At 41.8% G+C, this 25,147-nt stretch overlaps 1 protein-coding gene across 1 annotated transcript in view; it reads left to right on the top strand.

Annotated features, from left to right (window-relative positions):
• LOC126273243 (venom dipeptidyl peptidase 4-like) overlaps positions 1–25,147 on the top strand; it is a 327,710-nt gene that overhangs the window by 241,139 nt on the left and 61,424 nt on the right. The window contains exon 14 of the mRNA XM_049976788.1: positions 4,275–4,469. Within this exon, the coding sequence (XP_049832745.1) occupies positions 4,275–4,469 (195 nt within the window). The remainder of the gene's footprint in view (positions 1–4,274; positions 4,470–25,147) is intronic.

Genomic DNA, 25,147 nt, shown 5'->3' with positions numbered 1-25,147 from the left:
ACTGCTCAAGATTGGTATCACGTTCTCTTCACCGATGAGTGTCGCATATGCCTTCAACCAGATAATCATCGGAGACGTGTTTGGGAGCAGCCCAGTCAGCCTGAACGCCTTAGACACACTGTCCAGCGAGTGCAACAAGGAGGAGGTTCCCTGCTGTTTGGGGTGGCATTATGTGGGCCCACGTACGCCGATGGTGGTCATGGAAGGTGCCGTAACGGCTGTACGGTAAGTGAATGCCATCTTCCGACCGATAGCGCAACCATATCGGCAGCATATTGGCGAGGCATTCGTCTTCATGGACGACAATTCGCGCCCCTTAGTGCACATCTCGTGAATGACTTCCTTCAGGATAACGACATCGCTCGACTACTGAGGCCATATGTTCTCCAGACATGAACCCTATCGAACATGCCTGAGATAGATTGAAAAGGGCTGTTTATGAACGACGTGATACACCAACCAAACTGAGGAATCTGCCTCCAATCACCGTTGAGGAGTGGGACAATCTGGGCCAACAGTACCTTGATGAACTTGTGGGCAGTATGCCACGACGAATACAGGCATGCATCAATGCAACAGGACGTGTTGCTGGGTATTAGAAGTACCAGTGTGTACAGCACTCTGGACGACCACCTCTGAAGGTCTCGCTGTATGATGGTACAACATGCAGTGTGTGGTTTTCATGAGCAATAAAAACGGGAGGAAATGATGTTTATGTTGATCTCTATTCCAATTTAGTGTACACATTCTGAAACTCTCGGAACTGAAGTGGTGAAATACTTTTTTTTATGTCTGTATGAACATTCCCAAATTTCACAGATGCATATATTGCATACTGCATAGTGAAAACATGAAAGTATTCCGACACAAAAAATACCGTAAGAAGTGTGAAACTGCTCGGCCTGAGTAAAGAGAAATATCGTCGCTGATGGATTTGCTATTTGCTGGGCCTTGTAGAAACTTCCAGCGAAAAAGTTGTTAAGAAAGCTATACAATTAATTTTGGTACCATATGAGACATCATTGGCGTATCGTGTCACGTATGAACGCATTTTATTGACGAGAGACTCCATGAGCATTAGCGCGCGAGTACTTGCATGCTGCTGCCAATATTTCGTTCCGATGGCTCCCTTGAATAATTACGACCGAGAATATTCACTGACTTCCGAAAACGTTTTATTTTCAACTCTTAACCGACCCTTCGTCGCCTATATACGCTATACAAAAATAACTGTGGGTATTTTCTGGCCGTTGTTTCGTTGTAGGCGAGCAGAATATGTTTTTGCGTATGGTTTTGTGAAAAACCAGGTGTTACCGAAGTATACACCTTTGCACACAATCTCGTGTTGTGCAGAAGAACATACGTTAACTTGTACCCGTTTTCATAAATGTTTTCCAAGACTTCAATCATTAAAGACAAGTTGTTTTTTGAATAACATTCTGAAGGGCGTTGTTTTACGATGTTTTAATATCCAGTTATATTATTTTTCCAGGTTTAGTGCAAGCTTAAAAATTCCGTTTTTATACATAACAATGTGATCGACATTTTGTTTACATTATTACGTTAATATCGTTGTTGCCACTATTCAAGCCGCGATTCTTCGGAAAAGTATCTTCCATCATACTACATTCTTTCATAGACACATGAAGCGTACAAACATTTTTGCAAGGATATAAGTAACAAACCGGTAAGTAAGACAGTTTACTAGTCTTACTTCCACAAACTGAATCTTGCTATAAAAGCACCAAAAAAGGACATTTGTCACACTTGGGACAGGTTCGAAAATGAACATCTCTTACGCAAAGGGTTAAGATAAAGAGAAACTTGAGGAGTTAAGGCATCATTATCATCTTGTTAATGCTGCATACTATCCAAAATTTAACGACAAGAATATATCCGTAGTGGATAAGATAAACACCAAGTGACACTGACTTTCGACTTGCAGAATGTTTGACCACTCCAAAAATGAATACTTCCATCGCATTTTAGAAACGGCTTCTGTGGACATACACTACTGGCCATTACAATTGCTACACCACGAAGATGACGTGCTACAGACGCGAAATTTAACCGACAGGAAGAAGATGCGGTGATATGCAAATGATTAGCTTTTCTGAGCGTTCACACAATGTTGGCGCCGGTGGCGACACATACAACGTGCTGATATGAGGAAAGTTTCCAACCGATTTCTCATACACAAACAGCACTTGACCGGCGTTGCCTGGTCAATCGTTGTTATGGTGACTCGTGTAAGGAGGAGATATGCGTACCATCACGTTTCCGACTTCGATAAAGGTCGGATTGTAGCCAATCGCGATTGCGGTTTATCATATCATTACGTTGCTGCTCGCGTTGGTCGAGATCCAATGACAGATAGCAGAATATGGAATCGGTGGGTTCAGCAGGGTAATACGGAACGTCTTGCGGATCCCAACGGCCTCGTATCACTAGCAGTCGAGATGACAGGTATATTATCCTCATGGCTGTAACGGATCGTGCAGCCACGTCTCCAAACCCTGAGTCAACAGATAGGGACGTTTGCAAGACAACAACCATCTGCACGAACAGTTCGACGACTATGGCAACAGCATGGACTATCAGCTCGGAGACCATGGCTATGGCTACTCTTGACACTGCATCACAAACAGGAGTGCCTGCCATGGTGTACTCAAGCACGAACCTGGGTGCACGAATGGCAAAACGTCATTTTTTCGGATGAATCCAGGTTCTGTTTACAGTATCATGATGATCGCATCCGTTGCAAGTTGCATTGTGTGTTGCTAAACATATACTTCGCCATCCTTCTAATGCGAAACATGTCATTTTGTATTCGAATACATTTGTTGGACTGAATAAGAACAGCCATTCGGTTGCTATGTGCATGTCTGTTATGAAAAATGGTGTTAACTTGGAACGACTGATCACAAATTCAGTTTGGCAGGACATACTCACATTGTGTCCGACACTGATCTCTCCTTCATAGAAAAAAAGAAAAGAAGAGCTACGCTCCTATGGGAATGAGGTCAGCACAGCTCTCTCCCGCCGTTTGTCAGTTTACGAGCCCAGAGCCACTACTTCTCAGTCAAGTAGCTCGTCAGTTTGCCGCATAAGAGCTGAGTGCATGCCCTTGCCAACAGCGCTCGGGATTCAGGATAGTCACCCATCCAAGTGCTCGCCAAGTACAATAGCGCTTAACTTCGGTAATTTTATGGGAACAGGTGTTACCAGTGGGCAAGGCCGTTGGTAAAATTAAGTTAAGGGTATTGTAATACAACGTAATGGATACAAGAAAAATTAATTTCAACATTTGGTGTACATTTGTGATTGCATGTCACATTGTATAATGCACTTAAATATCAGTACAATTTCTGTTATTAATCAACAGACAACACAACACTTCGTCAGGCTGTTACAACGTCAAAAATTTGGGTTCTTTAAGTATGGTAGTACTCTGAAGCAGAGAACAATCAGCTAGAAGCGTTCTGAATTGTGGGGGACTGTAATGATCAGTACCTAGGGGCCCGCGGCAAACTTACCGTCCTGTTACTATATATAGTTCGTCCATTGGGGTTTGATAACACACTAATTTATGTAGGTCACCAATTAATGATAAGATCGGTACATATGCAGCCTGATGTACCGCCTAATAATGTCAGTATTGGCTCCTGAGCAAATAAGTTTGACGGCGAGTACCTAAGACTGTTTGTAACATGAAAAAGAATTTTTATCTTTATTTATGGGAGTGAAATAAAGGGGACGCCAGATTTCCGAATGAGTACCCGATTTTTTTCGGGGATAGGGTCAGCATGAAACGGAATTAACAACTCAGTTCTAAAATTTAAAGCACACAAATAAGTAGCAGGTGCTTTTTGTATTGTACTCGTACGGAGGAGGGAGTGGGGGGGGGGGGGCGTTGTTTGGGGGAGGAGACCAAACAGCAAGGTCTCATCGGATTAGGGAAGGATGGAAAAGGAAGTCGGCCGTGGCCTTTCAAAGGAACCATCCCGGCATTTGCCTGGAGGGATTTAGGGAAAACCTATATCAGGATGGACAGACGCGGGATTGAACATTTGTCCTCACGAATGCGAGTCCAGTGTGTTAACCACTGCGCCACCTCGCCTGGTGTACTCGTACGTTTTCCCAGCTAACAGCAGAATTCAACACACAATTTAATTTGCTCAGCAACACACAATTGGAAAAATGTTTACACTGTAACTGACACGCCAAACAAAATGTTTTGATCATTACGATGCCACATGCTCTACCTCCCACAGGAACGCCTACCCGGGCGCCCAAAGTATAGGCGACTACTTCACAACGGACATCGCCAGCTACTTCACCACCAACAGGCGGTACGTCTACATCTACATCGACGGGCGCGGCTCTGGGTGCAAGGGCGACAGGACGCTCTTCTCCGTCTACCGGAGGCTGGGTACTGTCGAAGTGGAGGACCAGATCAGCGTCACCAAGTAAGTCAGCTGTCACCTACTGCTTACCTACTCGTATTCTACAGCTTTTTACAATGACGGAAAAAATTAACAGCAACAGCGAGTTGTGCGACTTAAACAAAAGTTGGTAGGCGTGTTGCAACATCTGAAAGACAACGTTATAACAATATATTTACTTTTGTGTATTAACATAAGGCTATAATCAGAGGGCCCGGGATGGATACCCCGCTGGGTCGGATTTTCTCCGCTGAGGGACTGGGTGTCTTCATCATCATTTCATCCCCATCCGACGCGCAGGTCGCCCAATGTGGCGTCGAATGTAATGAGACGTGCACCAAGGTGGTCGGACTTGCCTCGCAAGAGGTCTCCCGGCCAATGACGCCAAACGCTCATTTCTATCCCATATATATACACTACTGGCCATTAAAATTACTACACCAAGAGGAATTGCAGATGATAAACGGGTATGCATTGGACAAAAATATTTTACTAGAAATGACATGTGATTACATTTTCACGCAGTTTGGGTGCATAGATCCTGAGAAATCAGTACCCAGAACAACCACCTCTGGCCGTAATAACGGCCTTGATAAGCCTGGGCATTGAGTCAAACAGAGCTTGGATGGCTTGTACATGTACAGCTGGCAATGCTGCTTCAAAACGATACCACAGTTCATCAAGAGTAGTGACTGGCGTATTGTGACGAGCCAGTTGTACGGCCACCGTTGGCCAGACGTTTTCAGTTGGGGAGAGATCTGGAGAATGTGCTGGGCAGGGCAGCAGTCGAACATTTTCTGTATCCAGAAAGGCCCGTACAGGACCTGCAACATGCGGTCGTGCGTTATCCTGCTGAAATGTAGGGATTCACAGGCATCAACCAATGGCACCCGATACCGTCACGCCGGGTGATACGCCAGTATGGCGATGACGGATACACGTCTCCAACGTGCGTTCATCGCGATGTCACCAAACAAGGATGCGACCATCATGATGCTGTTAGCAGAACCTGGATTCATCCGAAAAAATGACGTTTTGCCATTCGCGCACCCAGGTTCGTCGTTGAGTACACCATCGAAGGTGCTCCTGTCTGTGATGCAGGTCAAGGGTAATCGCAGCCGTGGTCTCCGAGCTGATAGTCCATGTTGCTGCAAACGTCGTCGAACTGTTCGTGCAGATGGTTGTTCTCTTGCAAACGTCCCCATCTGTTGAATTAGGGGTCGAGACGTGGCTGCACGATCCGTTACAGCCATGCGGATAAGATGCCTGTCATCTCGATTGCTAATGATACGATGCCGTTGGGATCCAGCAAGCCGTTCCGTATTACCCTGCTGAACCCACCGATTCCATATTCTGCTAACAGTCATTGGATCTCGACCAACTCGAGCAGCAATATCGCGATACGATAAACCGCAATCGCAATAGGCTACAATCCGACCTTTATCAAAGTGGAAAACGTGATGGTACGCATTTCTCCTCCTTACAAGAGGCATCACAACAACGTTTCACCAGGCAACGCCGGTCAACTGCTGTTTGTGTATGAGAAGTCGGTTGGAAACTTTCCTCATGTCAGCACGTTGTAGGTGTCGCCACCGGCGCCAACCTTGTGTGAATGCTCTGAAAAGCTAATCATTTGCATATCGCAGCATCTTCTTCATGTCGGTTAAATTTAACGTCTGTAGCACATCATCTTCGTGTAGTAGCAATTTTAAAGGCCAGTAGTATATATATATATATATATATATATATATATATATATATATATATATATATATATATATATAGTTATTGTAGTGGTTTTAAATAGCCTACTTTATTTTACGCCAGCTGTGTTCGGCTGTTTCTTGTTGAATCGTCTGTTCAGTCGGGTGTTGCTTTGTAGAGAGGGTAAATGACTATTGAAAATATGATTGTTTTTGGATAGCTCAACATGAATTTCCTAAGGGACCGAAGTTTATCATGCATTTACTAGTAGAATAAGGTGCAGAGAAAATACTTCGCCGTTTGCAACTTCCTTCCGATTTCGACGAAACAATTCGTGACTGTGAACCATCAAACTTTGCAGAAACATAAAAGAAAATTAAATACGTATGGTCATGAAGATGTGAGACATAAGTTCTATACTAAATAATTTGTCCATACACAAGTTCCATTTAACTCTGAATTTATGACTGTCAGTAGATAACGAACTTCATCCTTCGACATTTCCAGATACAAGTCGCACAATATAGCTTCTCACGTAAATATACTGCTATGTAGTATGGCACTTTCACGTTACCCTAAAATAATATTTTTTAAACAATAATAATACGGAGGCAAGACATGCGTGTCCGACACAAATTACAGGAACAGAAGAGTAAGTAACTGTTCACCGAGAATATTTCGTACATCAAAAGAATGTGTAAAAAATGTTCTTTTGTCCGCCTTTCGTGCAGCGGCTTTCAAAGTCAACAGCTCTGACGGCGCTTCCACAGTAAACATGTCTCGTCACACGACGTTAGTTTTTTTTTTTTTTTTTACGTTCTCGCAACGTTATTTGCTAACTATAGCTGTTGCCGAGCGACTGCTCTCTTAGTGAATGATTTAGAATAGTAGGGCAATCACATAATGTTAACATTGCCTTCCATGGGAATCTTGGAAATCAATCACATAAACATTCATCTTTTTATACACATATTCTTCACGCACATAGAATTTCTTACACATGTCCATTTTCCATTGACCACTAGTTGTCATGATTTTTACGCTTTCATTATTTGTGTATTTATAGGGTAAGTTAAAATTGATTATTCTCCAGGTGAAGCTTATGCCTTGAGAAGCTGGATTGCTACTTAGCGTTCTCCGAGAAGAAAACTTTTCAACAGCTCTGGTGGGCGAGTCTCGCTCGCACATTAGGTACAAACGTTACAAGTAACAAAAAAATTTAAAAACCTATTAGTCTAAGAACTAAGCTTAAATCTCATTTTAGGAATTTGACTTTGTCACTATTCGCTTGAGGTTTGGCTGTTCGCATTTCATTCACGGGATTACATTTTTTTATGTTGTGAACCGGTATAAGAGTCTCTTATTTTGGGAGCGGATTTCAAGGAAAGTCCGTTTCGTTAACTACAGGGGGGAGTGCTGTGGTGGTACATCACTTTAAATGTAACGAGTTTGTTGCGTCTATGGGCGTTGGCACAGGCTGATTGTTAGTGGTAAATCCCAACTCCTGGCGCTCACAAGCGGCCACGCGGTATTTCAGCCTTCCCGCGCACGGTTCAGTGAAGTTGCGTCGATGGTGCTGGGGAAATTTGTGGCTTGCTGAGCTGGTGCGGAGGAACGACGATTACCAGGGACAGAGACCCAATTGAAACCATCCCTGCCTGCACATTTTCCTGCCGATTTTGAAGATTTTAAGGTAGGCTAGCGCTCGCACTTTGCAACACTTACACTTAGTTTTCGATGCACTGCAGTTAATCACATCACCGCCTTCTGTTACACAACCGGAGTATTACTGTATGTCGGCATATCTGCACGTTTAACACTTATTATTTTCTTCGTGAATGAAATTATCACTTATTTAAAACAACTAAGTATTGCTTCATGTCTATGGCAGACTTCCACAACATTTTAAGCCTTCACTCATACACTCCTATGTACACAATTTTGTTCTTTTTTTATGATCAAATAATTTGTCTCACTTCGAAGCTTGCTAATTGAGAGCTTCGATTATCATGTCCATTTCAATTTCTGTTCCTTTGTTGGTAACAACTTTAACATTTCGCTTTTCATTATTCATCATCTTTCTGTAAGACTAATTACGATGATTCACAGTCACAAGACATTAGTTTCTCCGATATGCTAACAATTTTTTTATTCATTTGAGTCGTTCTTTCTATTTATTAGATTCATTTAAGTTATCACTGTCATTTCGACAAAAATTTCCTTTTTACTAGATGCGAGGATCAATCAGTCGCACTTGATCGCCCTCTCACATGAGAACAAAACACTGTTCAAGAAAATATTCAAATTCCTTATCGCAATCGCAGTTCGCGTCTCGGGTTGACTTTAAAGGAAAAAGTAAAGACATTTCAAAACTAGCTTTTCCCGGTTTCGTACAAGCGTTTCCTTTTGGAAATCGTTTGCCAAACCAGCCTTCCATGTCAACCGCATTTTAACTATACATGACGATGGTATCTGTTCACGAAAGAACAGTTACCGTAGATGACCATGCAGCTTTGCTAAAAATGAAATGATAATTCAATGGACACCCTAGCTGCAAACAGGCGTTGATGTACTTCATTAGCGACATGTTCAAAATGTGTGCCCCGACCGGGTTGAGTGTTTGCAGATCTCATAGCGTGCAATCTCAAATGTTTGGTAAATAGATCGACGGCAGCTACAAGGTACCTTAGTCCTCCACAACCTCGTGGGAGTGGTCCTGCCAAATCTATGCCTAGGATTTGTCTAGGTTTCTCTGTGATGATAGGATTCAAAGCCAGTATATTCGAAAGATTAAAAAGGTTCTGCCTTTCGACAAATGACACACTGTTTCAAGAGCTTATAAATTCTGTTATGAAGTTTAGTACTTTGCAATTTTATACTTACACTTTTCTGGACCAAAGTGACCCCATGAAATATGTGTATACCAGAGTAAGTGTTCTACATATTCCTGCGGAATGCATACTAGCCAATTTTCTGATGACAGTGATGTTCGGTGGAAAAGAACTTGACTTTGCAATTTGTAATATTTGCACATGAATAGGGTAGGATTAGTTTCGAGGATCTGTTTTACACCTCTCCATTTTGGATCAGTTTCCTGTAATTGAACAATCTGGTTACAAAGATCAAGAAAATATTTGCGATGTATTGGATCCTTCATCAAGAGAATTCTGTAATTTGACAAATGTTCCAAAAACTTCAGTTCTGCCAGAAGAGCCTTCAGGCATGCGAGATAGAGCATCTGCAATAATGTTATCTTTGCCTTTTATATAGATTATTTCGAGATCATATTCCTGCAAGAAAAGACACCACCTCACTAAGCAAGGATGTGGGAGTTTACACGTCAGAAGAAAACTAAGAGCCTCATTTTCAGAATAAACTTTGATTTTCTTGCCATTGGTGTAGTAGTTGAATCTCTTGAAGGCGCAAACTACTGCAAGAGCTTTCAAATCAGTAATAGAGTAGGATCGTTCAGATTCTGTAAGAACCCTACTAGCAAAACTAATTACTCTGACTTCTTGTTTTCCATTGGCTTCGTGGATCTCGAAGAGACATGCTCCTAATCCCTGCAAACTTGCGTCAAATGAAACACAAAATTCCTTTTCCATATCTGGATGATGAAGAATGTTGCTACTTAACAAAGCTTCTTTGGTATCGAGGAATGGCTTTTGACAGACGTCAGTCCAATTCCACTGAGTAGTTTTCTTTAACAATTTCAATAAATGAGGGTTGTTCATCAGTTTCTTTGGTAAGAATTTTCTGAAGAATGAAGTGAGTCTGAGATAATCTTTAAGTTCTCGTTTTGAAGATGGGATAGGAAAATTTTCAATTCCGCTTAGCTTATTCGGATCAGGACGGATACCGTCAGATGAAATGACGTGTCCTAAGAATTTGATTTCGGCTCGGCCGAAGTGTGCCTTTTGCAAGCTGGCAAGGACTCCGTATTCCAGGAATCACTGAAACACTTCCTGTATTAGTTCCACGTGGCCTTCCCAGGTTTTAGTAGCAATTAAAAGATCATCAACGTAGAGAGTGACTTCATCAAGAAGATCTGGACCAAGAACATGATCTAGCACAGAGATTTATACTCCAGAACTAACATTCAATCCAAAAGACATGACCTGAAATTCATAAGATCTGCCGGCAACGATAAATGCCGTATACTTTCGTGAGTTAGGATTTAGTCTCACTTGTCAATATGACATCTTCAAATCAATGCTACTCAAATAATTAACCCCATAAAATCTGTGCAGGTGTTCTACCGCTTCAGGTCTCGTTCGTACTGGTACAATAATTTTATTTATGTTTCGCACGTCAAGTACGAGTCGTACTGTGTTGTCCTGTTTCAAAATTGTCAAGAAGGGGCTACTATATGGCGAATTAGAATACTCTATGACTTTCCAGCTCAGCATCTTTTTAATTTCATTGCGAACTGGTTCCCCTCTTGCATGGGATATGTCGTCCGACAGAAAGTTTGGCGCAGCACCACTTCCATAGTATATTTATAATCCTTTACAACACCAGGTCGTTTGGAAAACACTTCGATATATTGTAACAACAAATTGAATAATTTCTGTCGCTGAGGTTCGTATAACTCTGTTGATTCTGAAGTCTTACTGGGTTATTTCCTGCGGAGAGGGTAAGTCATTGACTTATCGTGTCATTAAATGTATCACACTTACCATAGAACAAACTGCAATGATTACGACAAGGAGGTCTTCTGCCTATTCTTTGTAATCTAATGCTGTTACAAGTGCCAAAGTGTTTTACCCTTCCTTTCACTTACTCCAGTGCTACTTCTGTCTGCTGTACTAAAAGTGTACGCACACTGGACTCGCATTCGGGAGGACGACGGTTCAATCCCGTCTCCGGCCATCCTGATTTAGGTTTTCCGTGATTTCCCTAAATCGTTTCAGGCAAATGCCGGGATGGTTCCTTTGAAAGGGCACGGCCGATTTCCTTCCCAATCCTCCCCTAACCCGAGCTTACGCTCCGTCTCTAATGACGTCGTTGTCGACGGGACGTTAAACACTAACCACCACCACCACCACCACTAAAAGTGTACAAAGGCCAGTATAAAGGTGTGTTCGGGATCTATATCGTCTTAGAAAATCCATTCCCAAGAGACTTGGCACTGCCAAATTCTTAACAACTATGGGTTTGATGGGTATTAATTGAATCTCCAGTGGTACCCAAGCTTGTATACTGACCTTTTGTGCCGGCCGCGGTGGTCTAGCGATTCAGGCGCTCAGTCCGGTACTGCGGGACTGCTACTGTCGCAGGTTCGAATCCTGCCTCGGGCATGGATGTGTGTGATGTCCTTAGGTTAGTTAGGTTTAAGTAGTTCTAAGTTCTAGGGGACTGATGACCGCAGATGTTAAGTCCCATAGTGCGCAGAGCCATTTGAACCTTTTTTTTCCGACCTTTTGTGTCTGGGAGGCGATGACTCCTGTTATTGAACATCCTTGGACGGGTAATGTTGGAATTTTAATCACATGTACTAATTGCTTATAGAAACATAACGACATAGCATTAATATTTGCATCTGTATCTAAGGTTACAGTCGTCAAAATTCCTGCTATAGTAAGTTTTGTCACAGCTTGCACTTGGTCATGTATCGGTTCGTCACCGTCAGTCGTCTCTTTCTCTTGTAATAATTCATGTCAATTCCATCATTGTATCTCAGTACAAGTACTTCATGGTTAGGTTCTTTGTCGAAGTGGTCGCCCCCATTCTGTCTCACAGCATCCCTTATGGAGCTATCAGATGCTGAAATTAGTTTTCCTGTTTGCGTGGTTTTGATTGGCCTTCATCATTAGGAAGTTCGACCAACCCGACATTATGAGAACACTTAGAAAAAAATTATTATTATGTACAAACTTCGTGTCAAAATGTTGTTGCGTTTGATCTGGTGTCCAATATGTGTTACTGTCTTCCGCGTTCGCGGGCTCTGATGATTTTTATTACCATTATGATTTCCGGAATTGTTACGGTGAAATACACTTTCACACTGTGGTTTGCCGTTAATCTGTGTGTTTCTATAATTCCCTGCGCTTGATTTTTACTAGGCGCGGAGTTGTGTTGGTATCAGTGGACGTTATGATCTGTATGTTGCTGCCCGTAATCTGAGTGTTGGCCACACGGGTACGGTGCACTCCATTGCGATCCGCTCTGTTGTTGCCAACCCTTTCGACTGAAACCATTTCCAAACTTCTGCTTGTACGGTTGAGCGTCGTACTGGTTACCAGTTGTGTTATACACGGGATTGAATCGGTTGATTATGTTTATTCCTTTGTACGGATACCCATTGCCTTTATTTCCGTTTTGTAATTGTTACTATTTTTGTAACCATTCCCTGGCTTTTCATAGCCGTTGCTCTCGTAATGTTATGGCTAAGAATTGTGTGGAGTGTCCTTGGTTTATTAGCCCTCGTATCCTCGTAGATCAGGTCTAGAGCATCTGATATCGACTAAAAGGTATATGGATCATCATCTGTTATGGCTATCAGCTTTTCACGAATTGATATTTGTAATTGAGACTTGAGGATCATAATTACATCTTTACTATTAATAGGGGTATCCCATTACCGGAATTTGCCAAGATATTTTTCGAAGTACTATCTCAGGCTGCTATTCCTGAGGTCAAATTGTTCCGCGTTATAATCTTCTTTACGAAGGCGCTTCTGAACACCTTCGCTCCAAAATTTGCTGAGGAAACAGTTCTCAAACTCCTCATATATTCGACACTTATCAACCATTTCGGTTCAACAACATATTCGGTAACAAATTGGATACGCTGCCTGTCGGTCCACGAATTTGGAAAAATGCCAATGAATCCACGAAGAAAAACAATTCCGTGTATATTTCGTTTTTCCGGGTTAAAGGTTTGAAAAACACGATGTTTTATCATACTTTCTTCCTTCATCATTTGTAATACTGAGTCAGATTCTTGGTTTCGGTGACGAACTGAAATACATGGTTGTGAAATGATGTAACAGGTATTCGGAATTGCCGAAATAATTCATCTTCTTTCTCAGACACTAAAGAGGTCTCTGTATTCGGGAACTACTACTCACTTGTGCCTTCAAGACATTTAGTTGTTCCGTTACCTCTTGCTTCCAATTTGGTATTTCTTGCTGAAGGGTACGCCTAATGCTGCCGAGTTCAGACATTACAGTATCTCCGGAGCTTCCAGGAGCTGCCAAGATAATAAGAGTGGTTGATTTCATAGTCTCTACTAGGTCTTTGTTAATGTTATTTACGACGAATTTGTCCTTTCCAGCAATCCACTTCTCACGCTTTTCTCTAAATTCTCTCTCATGACTATGTACCTCTCTTTTACTTTTGTTTCATTTCTAGAGTAAAATTTGACATTCCCTCATTTAGTTTTTCTACCTGCATAGTTACTCTGTCTGATCTATGATTAACCGTCGTTACACAGGAGCCAAGATTCTTGGTTATGTCTCGGATGTCAGCTGTCTCCCTTTGCATAGTAGCTAAAGTGTCATTCAGTTCCGAAATTATTCCACTTCGTGTTTGAGAAACTGCATCCTTAACTTGATTTGCTACTTCGTTGGCTACGTCTTCTCTAACAGTTTTTATTTCTTCGCTTACTGTGGAAAGTTTATCTTCAAGCGAGCCTAACATTTGTCTATTTTCCTCCATCAAATCTTCTTTCATTTGACTATTTTCGTCTTTCAAATCCTTTCGAATGGAATTCACCATTTGGCGATTTCCGTCTGCATCATTTGACTTATTTGATTCAGTAGATGTTTGAACACATCGTGTGTCACTACCCCTGAATTACTTTCACATGCTCCCTTGTAACCGGTATATGGCTAAGAGTACTAGTGGCAGAAACTGTGCTGACATTGTCCACTTCAGTAACATCATGGTGCGAGGCACCAAAGTCCACAATATTTCCTACTTTACTTTCTACAGTTGTTTCGATTGGTGTCTCAGCCCTACTAACTATGCTGCGGGACCGTAAGCGACGCGTCACTTCACTCGTTTCATTCTGTTCATTTGAATCTAGAGATGACATTTTATCGTCTGCCATAGCTCACTTATTTACAAACAGTAAGTCAATGACATTCGTTTGAGCTACAGCCGTCAGCTGTCGACAGAGGTGTAATTTATTGGTAGCGAGTCGGTTGTCACTGCTATGTAACAAGATCGGAATGTCAGGAGTTGCATTTCACGAGAACAAGTGACTATTCTGGACCGTAAAGAAAGTTTGGCTGCACACGGATCAAAATAAATGAAAACAAATACTAGTCAGCTCCGTGTACAGGCAGCGGACATTTACAAACAACTGATATACAATACACAACAATGGAAGTTAAGCAATCGTTAAAGAAATGCCCAATATAGTAAATGCAAACTACTGGATTTGCAGCAAATTTTCTATTGCAACTATTAAAGATCGTCACAGATTGATTAATGACGGCTGAAACTAACGAAGCTTGGCTGCGGCTGACAAAATTTTTACTTACGTTGCTGATGGCTGCCTTCGGCGGTGCAACAAGATTTTCCCACAAATTCTGTTCCAAAAAATGTCTTTTCCGCAAATTTCTCTCATTGCATTATCTCGTTTGTTCGCTCCATGGAAATTTTATTGGGTTGTGTTTGATGCATGTAACAAATCAAAAGCACAAGATTAGCTACAATTCTTCATGAAAATTTCCACAATGCGTATCTTACTAAAAAAATGTTATTCCTTTGAGCAGTACATGAATTTTTTTCATTCTTGTCCCTGTGCAGAGGCGCCAATTATAACAATATGTTTACGTTTGTGCATTAAGATACTGCTATAATCGGCGGAGGAAATATATTTGCAGAGAAAAGCACATAATGATTTATCTATTGTATTTTAGGCCAATAGACATATCTAGTTATTGTAGTGGTTTTGAATTCCTTTGCTGGTCAGGACTTTTACGCCGACTGTATGCGGCTGTTTCTTGTTGAGTCATCTGATCAGTCGGAAGTTGCTTTGCAGAGAGGGTAAATGACTATTGAAAATATAATTGTTTTTGGATAGCTCAACATGAATTTCCTAAGGGACCGACGTTTATCATGCATTTACCAGTAGAATAAGGTGCAGAGAAAATACTTCGCCGTATGCAACTTACGTCTGATTTCAACGAAACAGCCGGCCGCGGTGGTCTCGCGGTTCTAGGCGCGCAGTCCGGAACCGTGCCACTGCTACGGTCGCAGGTTCGAATCCTGCCTCGGGCATGGATCTGTGTGATGTCCTTAGGTTAGTTAGGTTTAAGTAGTTCTACGTTCTAGGGGACTGATGACCACAGCAGTTGAGTCCCATAGTGCTCAGAGCCATTTGCACCATTTTTTTTCAACGAAACAATTCTTGACTGTGAACTATCAAACTTTGCAGAAACATAAAAGAAAATTAAATACCGTGTGGTCACGAAGTAGTGAGACATAAGTTCTGTACTAAATAATTAGTCCATACACAAGTTACATTTAGCGATGAATTTATGGCAGTCAATAGATAACGAACTTCATCCTTCGACATTTCCAGATACAAGTCGCACAATATAGCTTCTCACGTAAATCTACTGCTATGCAGTATGGCACTTTCACGATACACTAAAATAATATTTTTTTAACTAATAATAATACGGAGGCAAGAGATGCGTGCCCGTCACAAATTACAAGAGACAGAAGAGTGAGTAATTGTTCCTCGAGAATATCTCGTAAATCAAAAGAATGAGTAAAAAATGTTCTTCTTTTGTCTGCCTTTCGCGTAGCGGCTTTCACAGTCAATAGCTCACAACATCTCTTCCGGGGCTTCCACAATAAACACGTCACGTCACAGACGTTCGTTTTTTACATTCTCGCAACGTTATTTGCTAACTATAGCTGTTGGCAAGCGACTGCTCGGATAGTGAATGATCTAAAATGGTAGGGCAATCGCATAATGTTACAACGTGTATTCACAATTCGCGCCACTTCCATGACAGCGGCGCCAGTATGGGGATGCAGATGAGGTTTGCTTTATAGAGACGCTGTAGTGCTCGTGAGCGTTAGTTACGTCCGAGATTGGACCTGACGAGTTAATGTTAGTCAATAACGCCTTTAAGGCGACAAAGACGGCATTAAAGCACCTCACTGAGTTTGAATGAGATCTTGTAATACTGCTACAAGAAGCTGGATGTTCCTTCTGTGATACTGCAGAAAGACTTGGCGGGAAAGTAGCGACTGTACATAATAGCTGGCAGCGGTGAAAGCCCACTGAAAGAAAAGTGTCTATTTCCCATTTCTTTGCGGGATCAGGAATATGACTTTAGTAAAAGTTCCAATCAAGATTTAATTTAATTAAAGTTTCTCATAAACAACACATAAAATTGCGTTATGTTCAATTGAAAACAAGTCTTTCTAATATAACAGCACTTTTAGTAGTTCAGAGGCGACCTCTACGGTAACTTCCTACCAGATTGTTTTTCGCCCTGACTAACATCACTCAATTGAAAGTTCACAATCAATGTTCAAAAATTATGCTCGCTATAAAAGTGGAAATAAATTCACCACTTGCCACGCGGAATTGAATTTCACACGGACGGCACACTAACAGTTATTTTACCGAATTCTAAACGATCCAGGACGGTGTACAGTTCTCGCGAGTTGACTATCCGTTTGCACTGCCAAATACGCGCTTGTCACAGGTCGGCTCTGACGTCATCCAGGGCAACGCGACCAGACGTTAAACTGACGTGGACCTCATAGTGTCTGAGAGCGAAGTGCAGTGTCCTACTGCTTCAAGGGCTGTATTTATAAGGTGCCGGTCTAGACTGCCGAGAAAACATCTGTTGTCTCTACTTGCATACGGCGGCAGTCGGCAAACGACCGCTATCTCGGGCACATAGTCTTTAATAATATAGTTACCAATTACTTCAGAACCTTCTTAGTTTTTGCTGGTATGCAGATAAGCAGTTTGAAAGCACGTAGATAGTTTCAGCTCGCTAGAATGAAAACTTTGCTTAACAGAATTTATTTAGTGGAACTAACGGTATATTGTTGCCTCTGAACCATACCTCTGCTAAGACATAGCAGTTGCTATTTATGTTACAAGTCTTAAGCTTGGTGTAGCTCTACTTTTTGATATATTTGATCATCTGCTTTAACCAAAATCCTCATCATTAAAATTTTAAGTACTGAATCTACATCACTTAGGTACATTTTAGTAACAAAATTAGTTTTTATTTAATTACTCAATAACTATAAGAGGTAGATTGACGTAGACTCTCTGTTATAATTTTTGGGGTGTACTGAAGCATAAAACAAATTTTCAAGTTTCTAAGTGCATTATTTAGCGCCTTTGATTTTTCCGAAAAACGTGGATTCTGGTGTTAATTTTTGTTTTATGGTTTTGGAAACCAGCATCACTTATTTATAACTTCTAACTGTACCTTCTGACCAAATTCTGGCTTCCTAGCGTCATTATTTAGTGCCTCTGATTTTTCTCTTAAAACGGAATTTTTCCGTAAACTATTAAGTTTAGAACATCAAGACTTGGTATCTGGAACATTATTACACTAAACTATAATTTAACAAAGTTTTAAACATCAATTTTGATTTTTAATTTCATACTAAATTGTGGTGCAATACTTGTGCGCTAGATGCAGACGCGTTAAGGTGACGTGGCGCTACTAGCAGTGACCTGGGGTAAGTCCCGGCGCACTCGCTCGCCTCTGTGTCTCACACACGATACAGCGTTTGGTTTGCTTCTCGTACACATCACATGACCTTTCACATGACGACAACACCGACGACGAGTAAGGTAACTCATCTCCTTTGTGATTACAAGTATTTTTGTAACGGTCTTCTTTTGTCATTGCTGCAGTGACCACCGTAAACATACTCTAACGCTCGCCACTAGAGTCACGTGACCGATTTTAGATCGCACGTTCGATATGTATCGTCTGGACCCTCGACTTCGATAGACAATTATTCTTGGAAATACCCAGCTCCGAGCCAGAAGCCCTTAGCGTGTATTCTACTGACCCCAAACCACCGACATGTGTGACTACAGCTCATTGGAAGGCAGAGTGGAGGTCTGTTGTGTTTTCCGATGAAAGTTGTTTCTGCCTCGATGCCTGTGACGGGCGTGTGTTGATTAGGAGGCCAGTTAAGGGCCTGCAACCAGCCTATCTGCGTGTTAGACGCCCCGGACCTATACCTAAAGTTATGATCTGTGGTGCGATTTTGTATGACAGTAGGAGCCTCCTCGTGGTTGCTCCACGCACCCTGACTGCAGCATTGTACGTCAATCTGGTGTCTTGAGCTGTTGTACTGCTATGCACGAACAGCATTCCAGCGGGTGTTTTCCAATGGGATATGGCTCGCCCACATACCGCTGTTGTAACCCTTCATGCTCGACAGAGTGTAGAAATGTTGCCTTGGTCTGCTCACTCAGCAGATCTGGCTCCAATCGAGCACATATGGGACATCATTGGACAACAACTCCAGAACCATTCACAACCAACTGTCCTCGTACTGACCGACCAGTAGCAACAAGCATGGAACTTCATCCCTCAAACTGATACCTCGTATCTGTACAAGACGAGATATACACGTTTTCATGCTTCAATTCCACTTTCTGGGGGCTACACTGGTCGTTAGTCTAGCAGCGTCTCACATTTGCAATGGCTTATCCTGCAGTTCTGTTAAACTGTGTTTTTGCAATGTTAATTACTTAAATATGTTACCTACAGAAATGTACTCCCAAATTCTTTTGCTCTCTTAATTAACTTTTTGGTGTTGCGATTTTTTTCTGTCAGTGGAATTGTGTTCTATATGTTTATGGAGTCTTTCACAGTCAGGAAGTGGTGTAGAATCCATGCAAAATAAGGTGGCACCTGTGCAGATACGCATCTTCGTCCTGTGAGCTGGGCGAGTCTGCCCCGCTGTTCTAAAGGGCAGCCACAGCTGCCTGTCAGCTACCGAATTATATATTTCGAGCGTACCCATCTCTTGACGACATACTACGGAATCACAGTCTTCATGTAGCTAATGATGTAGGTGAAGTTCTTCGTAATAAGACTCATATGATCATATTCAAGAGGCAAGGAACCATCAGCTATTAAAATTGCACAATGAAGATAATAAAGAAGGAGTGGAAAACATAGATGCAAGTACCGCCAAAGGCTTAACTGCTTCACAAAGAAGCAGAATAGGAAGAAGAAAATTTTGGTAATATTGCCGAACAGATTTTCAGGCGATTTATACAATAATTTCCATATGACACATGATCTCTATGTTACATTGTCAGTATAGTAGTAAGCAACGATGCTTTCTATGTTACATTTTTACTCTTTTTTTTTGTCTTTGTGGTTTTGTTGAGTAAGACTTTCAACACAATGGTAAGGACAGGTGGGCCACAAATTGGTGCCACAACTGTCAGCATACAATTAGCAAACAAATTACCACAGCAAATGGAAAATTTACTTCAGTTGTATTTCTCCAAGCATACGAAGATTCATTATAAATGATGCAACAGAAGCCCAGCTCTCAATGCCAACAATGAAGATGCTCCCTGGACTACAAAATGAACAATGGCGTTGGAGCCACGGCAGGGCATTGTCTGTGTAGCATCACATAGTGCAGAAGCTCCAAGTGTGAGCGTAATTTCTGACTGCTGCTGGCTGTTCTGCATTGCTGTGGCAGAGAGCGCTCTTGCTACTGAGCTGCTAGAGGTGTGCCACAGTGGATGCACACCATTGGGTCTACCAGAGCCCATACAACCACTGTAGACATCTGGCAGAAAGTTGCACTTCCGTTCCCAACATAAAGACGCTGATAGGGTGGTATCGACATGTCATATGGTAGTTTCCTTCTAGGAAAGTATTGAAATCTGATATCACAGAACAGAGCGGATCAGGTTGTGGTTGTGGAAAGGGGCCAAAATCAGTTACTGTCAGTTGCACAAAACACACAAACTTTATTTTCCTAAAAATACTTAATCACACATCCCCTTAAAAGGACTCAAAACAATATAGTTGAAAGCCCGAACACAAGTTGTTACAATTGCTTTAAGGAACACACGTGGCTGAAGGCCTTATTTAAAAATATTTCACGTAAAAGCTCGTTTAAAGGCCATAAACTGAACACTGAACAACTCAAGGCTTAAGTCTTGGATAACAAAGATTTCTAAGGGAGCCAAATCTCTTTTTTAAAATAATTTTAAACAAATCAATCTTGAAATCTTACCTTAAGTTAGCTGACGGCCTTATTTTAAAATTTAAACAAACTAAACTAATAGACGGCAGAAGGCTTCGCACAGTACCTGAGACAAAATCACAATCTAAAAACAACAGAACAGTGGTGCTCACAAGTGTTCCAAGGGTTGGACTGAGGAGGTAACTATAAAGTAAGGTTAGGTGAGACAGGCAGCCAAGAATAAGATTAAGTAATCAGATGGCAACCCGATCCAGGGAAGGTTGAAGCTCTGTCGTAGCCGACCGATTGACTACTCCAGTACGCAGAGAGCATTCATCTGATCAGTGGAAACCACAGACGCTACACACAGTTCCATGTAAACACTTGAACCAAGAACTCCGACAGTCTTAAAACTTATCACCGTGGAACAACAGGGAGAAAATCACAAGTCAACACACAAAGATTTTCCATAAGCGGTCGGCGACCAACTACAAGCCGTCCGATGAGACGACCGACTGAACGACCAACCAAGGTCGTCCCCACTCAAGTTATGTGTGTCGTCAGCGGTCAGGCCGGACGAGTCATCGCTGTCTGGAGCTCACTGCAGTTCCATCCCGACTCCATTGATGTCCATTCGGAACTCGGAGACACGGTGACCCGGGCACACTGGCTCGGACCCAACCATGCAGAGGGAACACTTCCCCATTGGCCACCCGACATCTCTGCTCTAGGAAGGAAGGCAAGATGACCAACTGGCGAGGCCCAGAAAGGGTCAAAAGACCAAAATACACGTCGCCCGATGAGACGACCGACCGAACGACCAACCAACGATCGTTCCCGCTCCAGTCTCCTTCCGTCGGACAGTTCATGTGTGTGGCCAGCGGTCGGCAAGTACTGGCTGTCCGCGCCTCACTGCGCTCCATCCCCAACTGAACTGCAGCCACACGACGACCCGGAAATACTAGCGGTCGCTCCAGAGATGGTACGACAGTGCCCTTATTGATAAGCGCTGCTGCTGCCACTCACGGGCAAGCAAACCAGCAACATAGTGACGCCAGTAAACCGAATTGAAAGAGAAACGAGGCGACAGAACCATAATAACAAGATGACGAGCAATAAACGGCATGACCGCGAGCCGCGCACGGCTCAAGTGTGGTCAATCTTGTTTTGCTTTCTTTTATACATTGTTTATGCAATTCTTGGTTTTTTTTGTTCTCTAGTGAGACTTCAACACCTACATTTGTCGAATTATTGATCATAAATAACATGTTGACATGATCATTTCTACACTCCCTATCCATATGTTTTAAATTGCGCAGTGTACATGTGTATTTGTGCATAGGCTTCAACTCTCAAACTGCACCTTCTCCTCATTCACAATGGAATCGCCACTATTACCATTGCCCCCTTCCCTACTGCACCATATCCACACATACCAGCCAAGGTACTGAGTGTGCACTCTATACCCAGTAGCTATATCCTTGAGAGTCATACCATTTATAAACTTTGAGGTACCGTGGAGAAGGGTAAATGTGTAAATCTGAGGTAACGGGCTCTAGTCTGGAAACGAGTGAAACTATGAGGAAAAATCTATGAGGGTGGTTTGATAAGTCTGGTAAAAAAGCAAGGTACATGTCATATTTCCTGACATAGTCTCCGTTGAGGGATATACACTTGGTCCAGTGATCCTCCAAGTTTTTTATCCCATCGGAAAAATAAGTTCTGTCAGACTCTGCAAAACACTTGTTGATTGCATCTATCACTTCTTCATTTGATGAAAATTTCTTCCCAGCAAGTCAAAGTTTCAAGTTAGGAAACAGGAAGAATTCACATGGGGCTAAGTCTGATGAGTAGGGTGGATGAGGAACCAATTCAAAGACTAATTCATGCATTTCCACCGGTATTGTCGCCGATGCGTTGGGTGATGAATTATCCAGATGAAAGAGCGCTTTTTTGTGCCAACTTCTTTCAGCCAAGGCAAGATTCAATGATCTAGCGATTAAGCATAATGGCGTCCAGTTGTGGCTCTGACTTTTTCCAAGTAATTTATGACGATTATTCCCTGAGAATCTCAAAAACCAGCACCTGTCACCTTAACCAGCAGACAAAATGGTCTTTGCCTTCTTTGGTGCACTTTCACAATTCTTCACCTATTATTCAGGTTCCTGCTTTGACTCTGCTGTGTTACAATGGATCCAGGTTTCATCAACAGTTACAAAGCGGAGCAAAACGTCTTGCGAATTGCGATTAAACATTGCACAACATTGTCTTGAAATGTCGTGCTGGATGAAATTTTATTGACTGTGAGCAACAGCGGACACACATTGCACACACCTTCTTAACAGGCAGTTCTCCAAGCAGAGTATTATTCACTCGTTCATTTGGGATGCCTACAGTCTCAGCTGTATCGCAAATTTTTCTTCGGAGAACTTGTATTATCACATCATGGATTCTGTCATGGGTATCCTTTGTGGTGAACTCAGCTGGACAGCTGGAGCATTTTTCGTCTTTGGTGCTTGTCCAACCACGTTTTAATTCATTAATCCAAAAGTGAATTTTCTTCAGTGATGATCTTTTTATTTGTGTAGCAGTCCAACCCTTCAAATAAAAATATTTAATAACAGCACAGATCTCGCTTTTCTCCATTTTCAATCACAGTCAACACACTGACCAGGTCAGACAGCTGCCAGCAATGAACTGTACGCTATACATTGTTGAAATTCTTTATACGATTCTTGGAATAATCCCGCTTACCAACCGTGAAGGGGCAACAAAAATTTTTGATTCTTTCCTGGAGATTCATCACACTTATAAACTCACCCTCATACTCAATTTCCACCTTATCCTTTCACAGAACTCAAACCAAGGGCCCCGAGTTCTGGACCCTGGTCATGACATATACATAGAATTCTCACTGAAAGTCCTAAATACCCTCTGATAATTTCCCCTGTTGTTGGGCTAATAATGGCGAACGTAGCTTGATGTCAGAGGGACCGAAATTCCTAAGTCTGCAGTACAGTAATAATGAATTCCATTTACCTTACAGGTTTCACAATCTGCTGCATTTACAACAGTTGCTCAAACTGACGTCCCCCAGCATCAATGCAGCCATGGCGACATCACACAAAGTTCTCCTGTAAAACAATACATCATCAACATTTGTAGTTAACATCTTCCATAAATCAGATGGAAGAATTCATTAAATACCTCTGACAAATGAATATGAACTGACATTCAACATCGAAGGTGATAGCAACACCTGTAACATAGGCATATTGGGATTTTATGATATGAAGAATGCAGCTCAATCTGTCAATAGCTTACTTGCTTGTCAGTGAAAGACAGGACATTAATGCCATGAAATTTTTCAAGAAAACCTCTAATATCTATAGTCTGTCAGTTTCTGGTTCAATAATCGCATTAATTTGTCTGGAACTCAACACCAATCGAATTCCATTTTACTTCTTACACTCCTGCCAACGGATTAATATGAGAACTCAAGGTCCAGTCACAACTTGCTGCAACGTTTTCTTAATCTTTGCCTAACCTCTTTCGTTTATGACATGTGGAAATAAGATATGGTCTGATAAAGAATCATTTATTTTCCTTCACCTTAAACAGCATATCATTGCAGCACATCAAAAGAATACTCTTTCATTGCCTCACCTGCTGCCTCTACAATCAATCAGATTCCTTATGACTTGCAAGGTACAACCACTTCGTTGGCCATCAAGTAATAAAAATGCATTAGCATTTTTCTCCCTAAGGCTTCAGTTCAAAGAACTGCATACATCTCATAAGAAATGTAATAGACTGGTTCAAACTCTTCTTACTAAACCCACACTCATCATATTTCAACTTCGTCTTTTGGCTTATTACATTTCAGAAACATTTCGCTGAAACGCAAGTCTATCACTGCTTTGTTTTAACAAAAGATCAACTCTCAGAACGTCATCATTTGCCTACCTTGGGACTATCACGAAAATTGGAGAAAGGTTCCTACCTTGGAAAATAAAACCAATGTACATTTTTCTCTTCACCTCTACACTTTTTCCAGTAATTGCTCACTTCATCTGAGTCTGCTGCAGAGCAAGTGTAGGTCATGAACCTACACACTTACACCTCTGGAAAGCTACCTCACTCAACACAGACACATACCTACCCATTTGCAGAACACAATACGTAGTAACTCCATCAAAATCAATTTGAATCACTGTACTTAATAATGAATTTACATCTTCCTCTCTTTCATCAAACAAAAGCTACTTCATATCTACAAATTCAAGATACTGGACTGTTCATAGCTAATGTTCATCATATTTGGGGCACTCGATTCAGCTGCAGACTGAAATCGTTAGTCAATGGTGGTGGGATCTTTGCACATATTTTACTCTACGAATCAACTGATTGAACCTCCACAATGGATGGACCTGAATCCCTATCATCCTGGTGACCACCTCTACTGTTCCCTGTGCTACCTCAACAATTACCAAATCCTCCACCATCTGTCTCTACCTCTCCTATAATCACCATTTTTATTGTAGTCGGTTTCCCATAGCTATACCGTCGTCTGCTGTTATTATACCTGTCATGTTGTGAATCATACTGGCCCTGATCATAATTCCTATTTATTTGTGGCCTAGGGTCGTGATAAACAAACTGATTGCTACTTGTACCATGACCATTCAGTCATTACTCTCATATTCCAATTTCTGAAAACCTGCCAAGTTATCTTCCACTCAATCAGGAAGAATAACTTGACATAAATGTGAAAAAATTCTATTTTGTCATCAGCAGGCTTAGTATGTGCAGGTGCAGAAAATG

The sequence above is a fragment of the Schistocerca gregaria genome, chromosome 5 (genome assembly GCF_023897955.1).
Source record: "Schistocerca gregaria isolate iqSchGreg1 chromosome 5, iqSchGreg1.2, whole genome shotgun sequence".
Taxonomy (NCBI): domain Eukaryota; kingdom Metazoa; phylum Arthropoda; class Insecta; order Orthoptera; family Acrididae; genus Schistocerca; species Schistocerca gregaria.
Note: the sequence above shows the minus strand (reverse complement) of the source record. Positions and strands in the feature narration are given on the sequence as shown.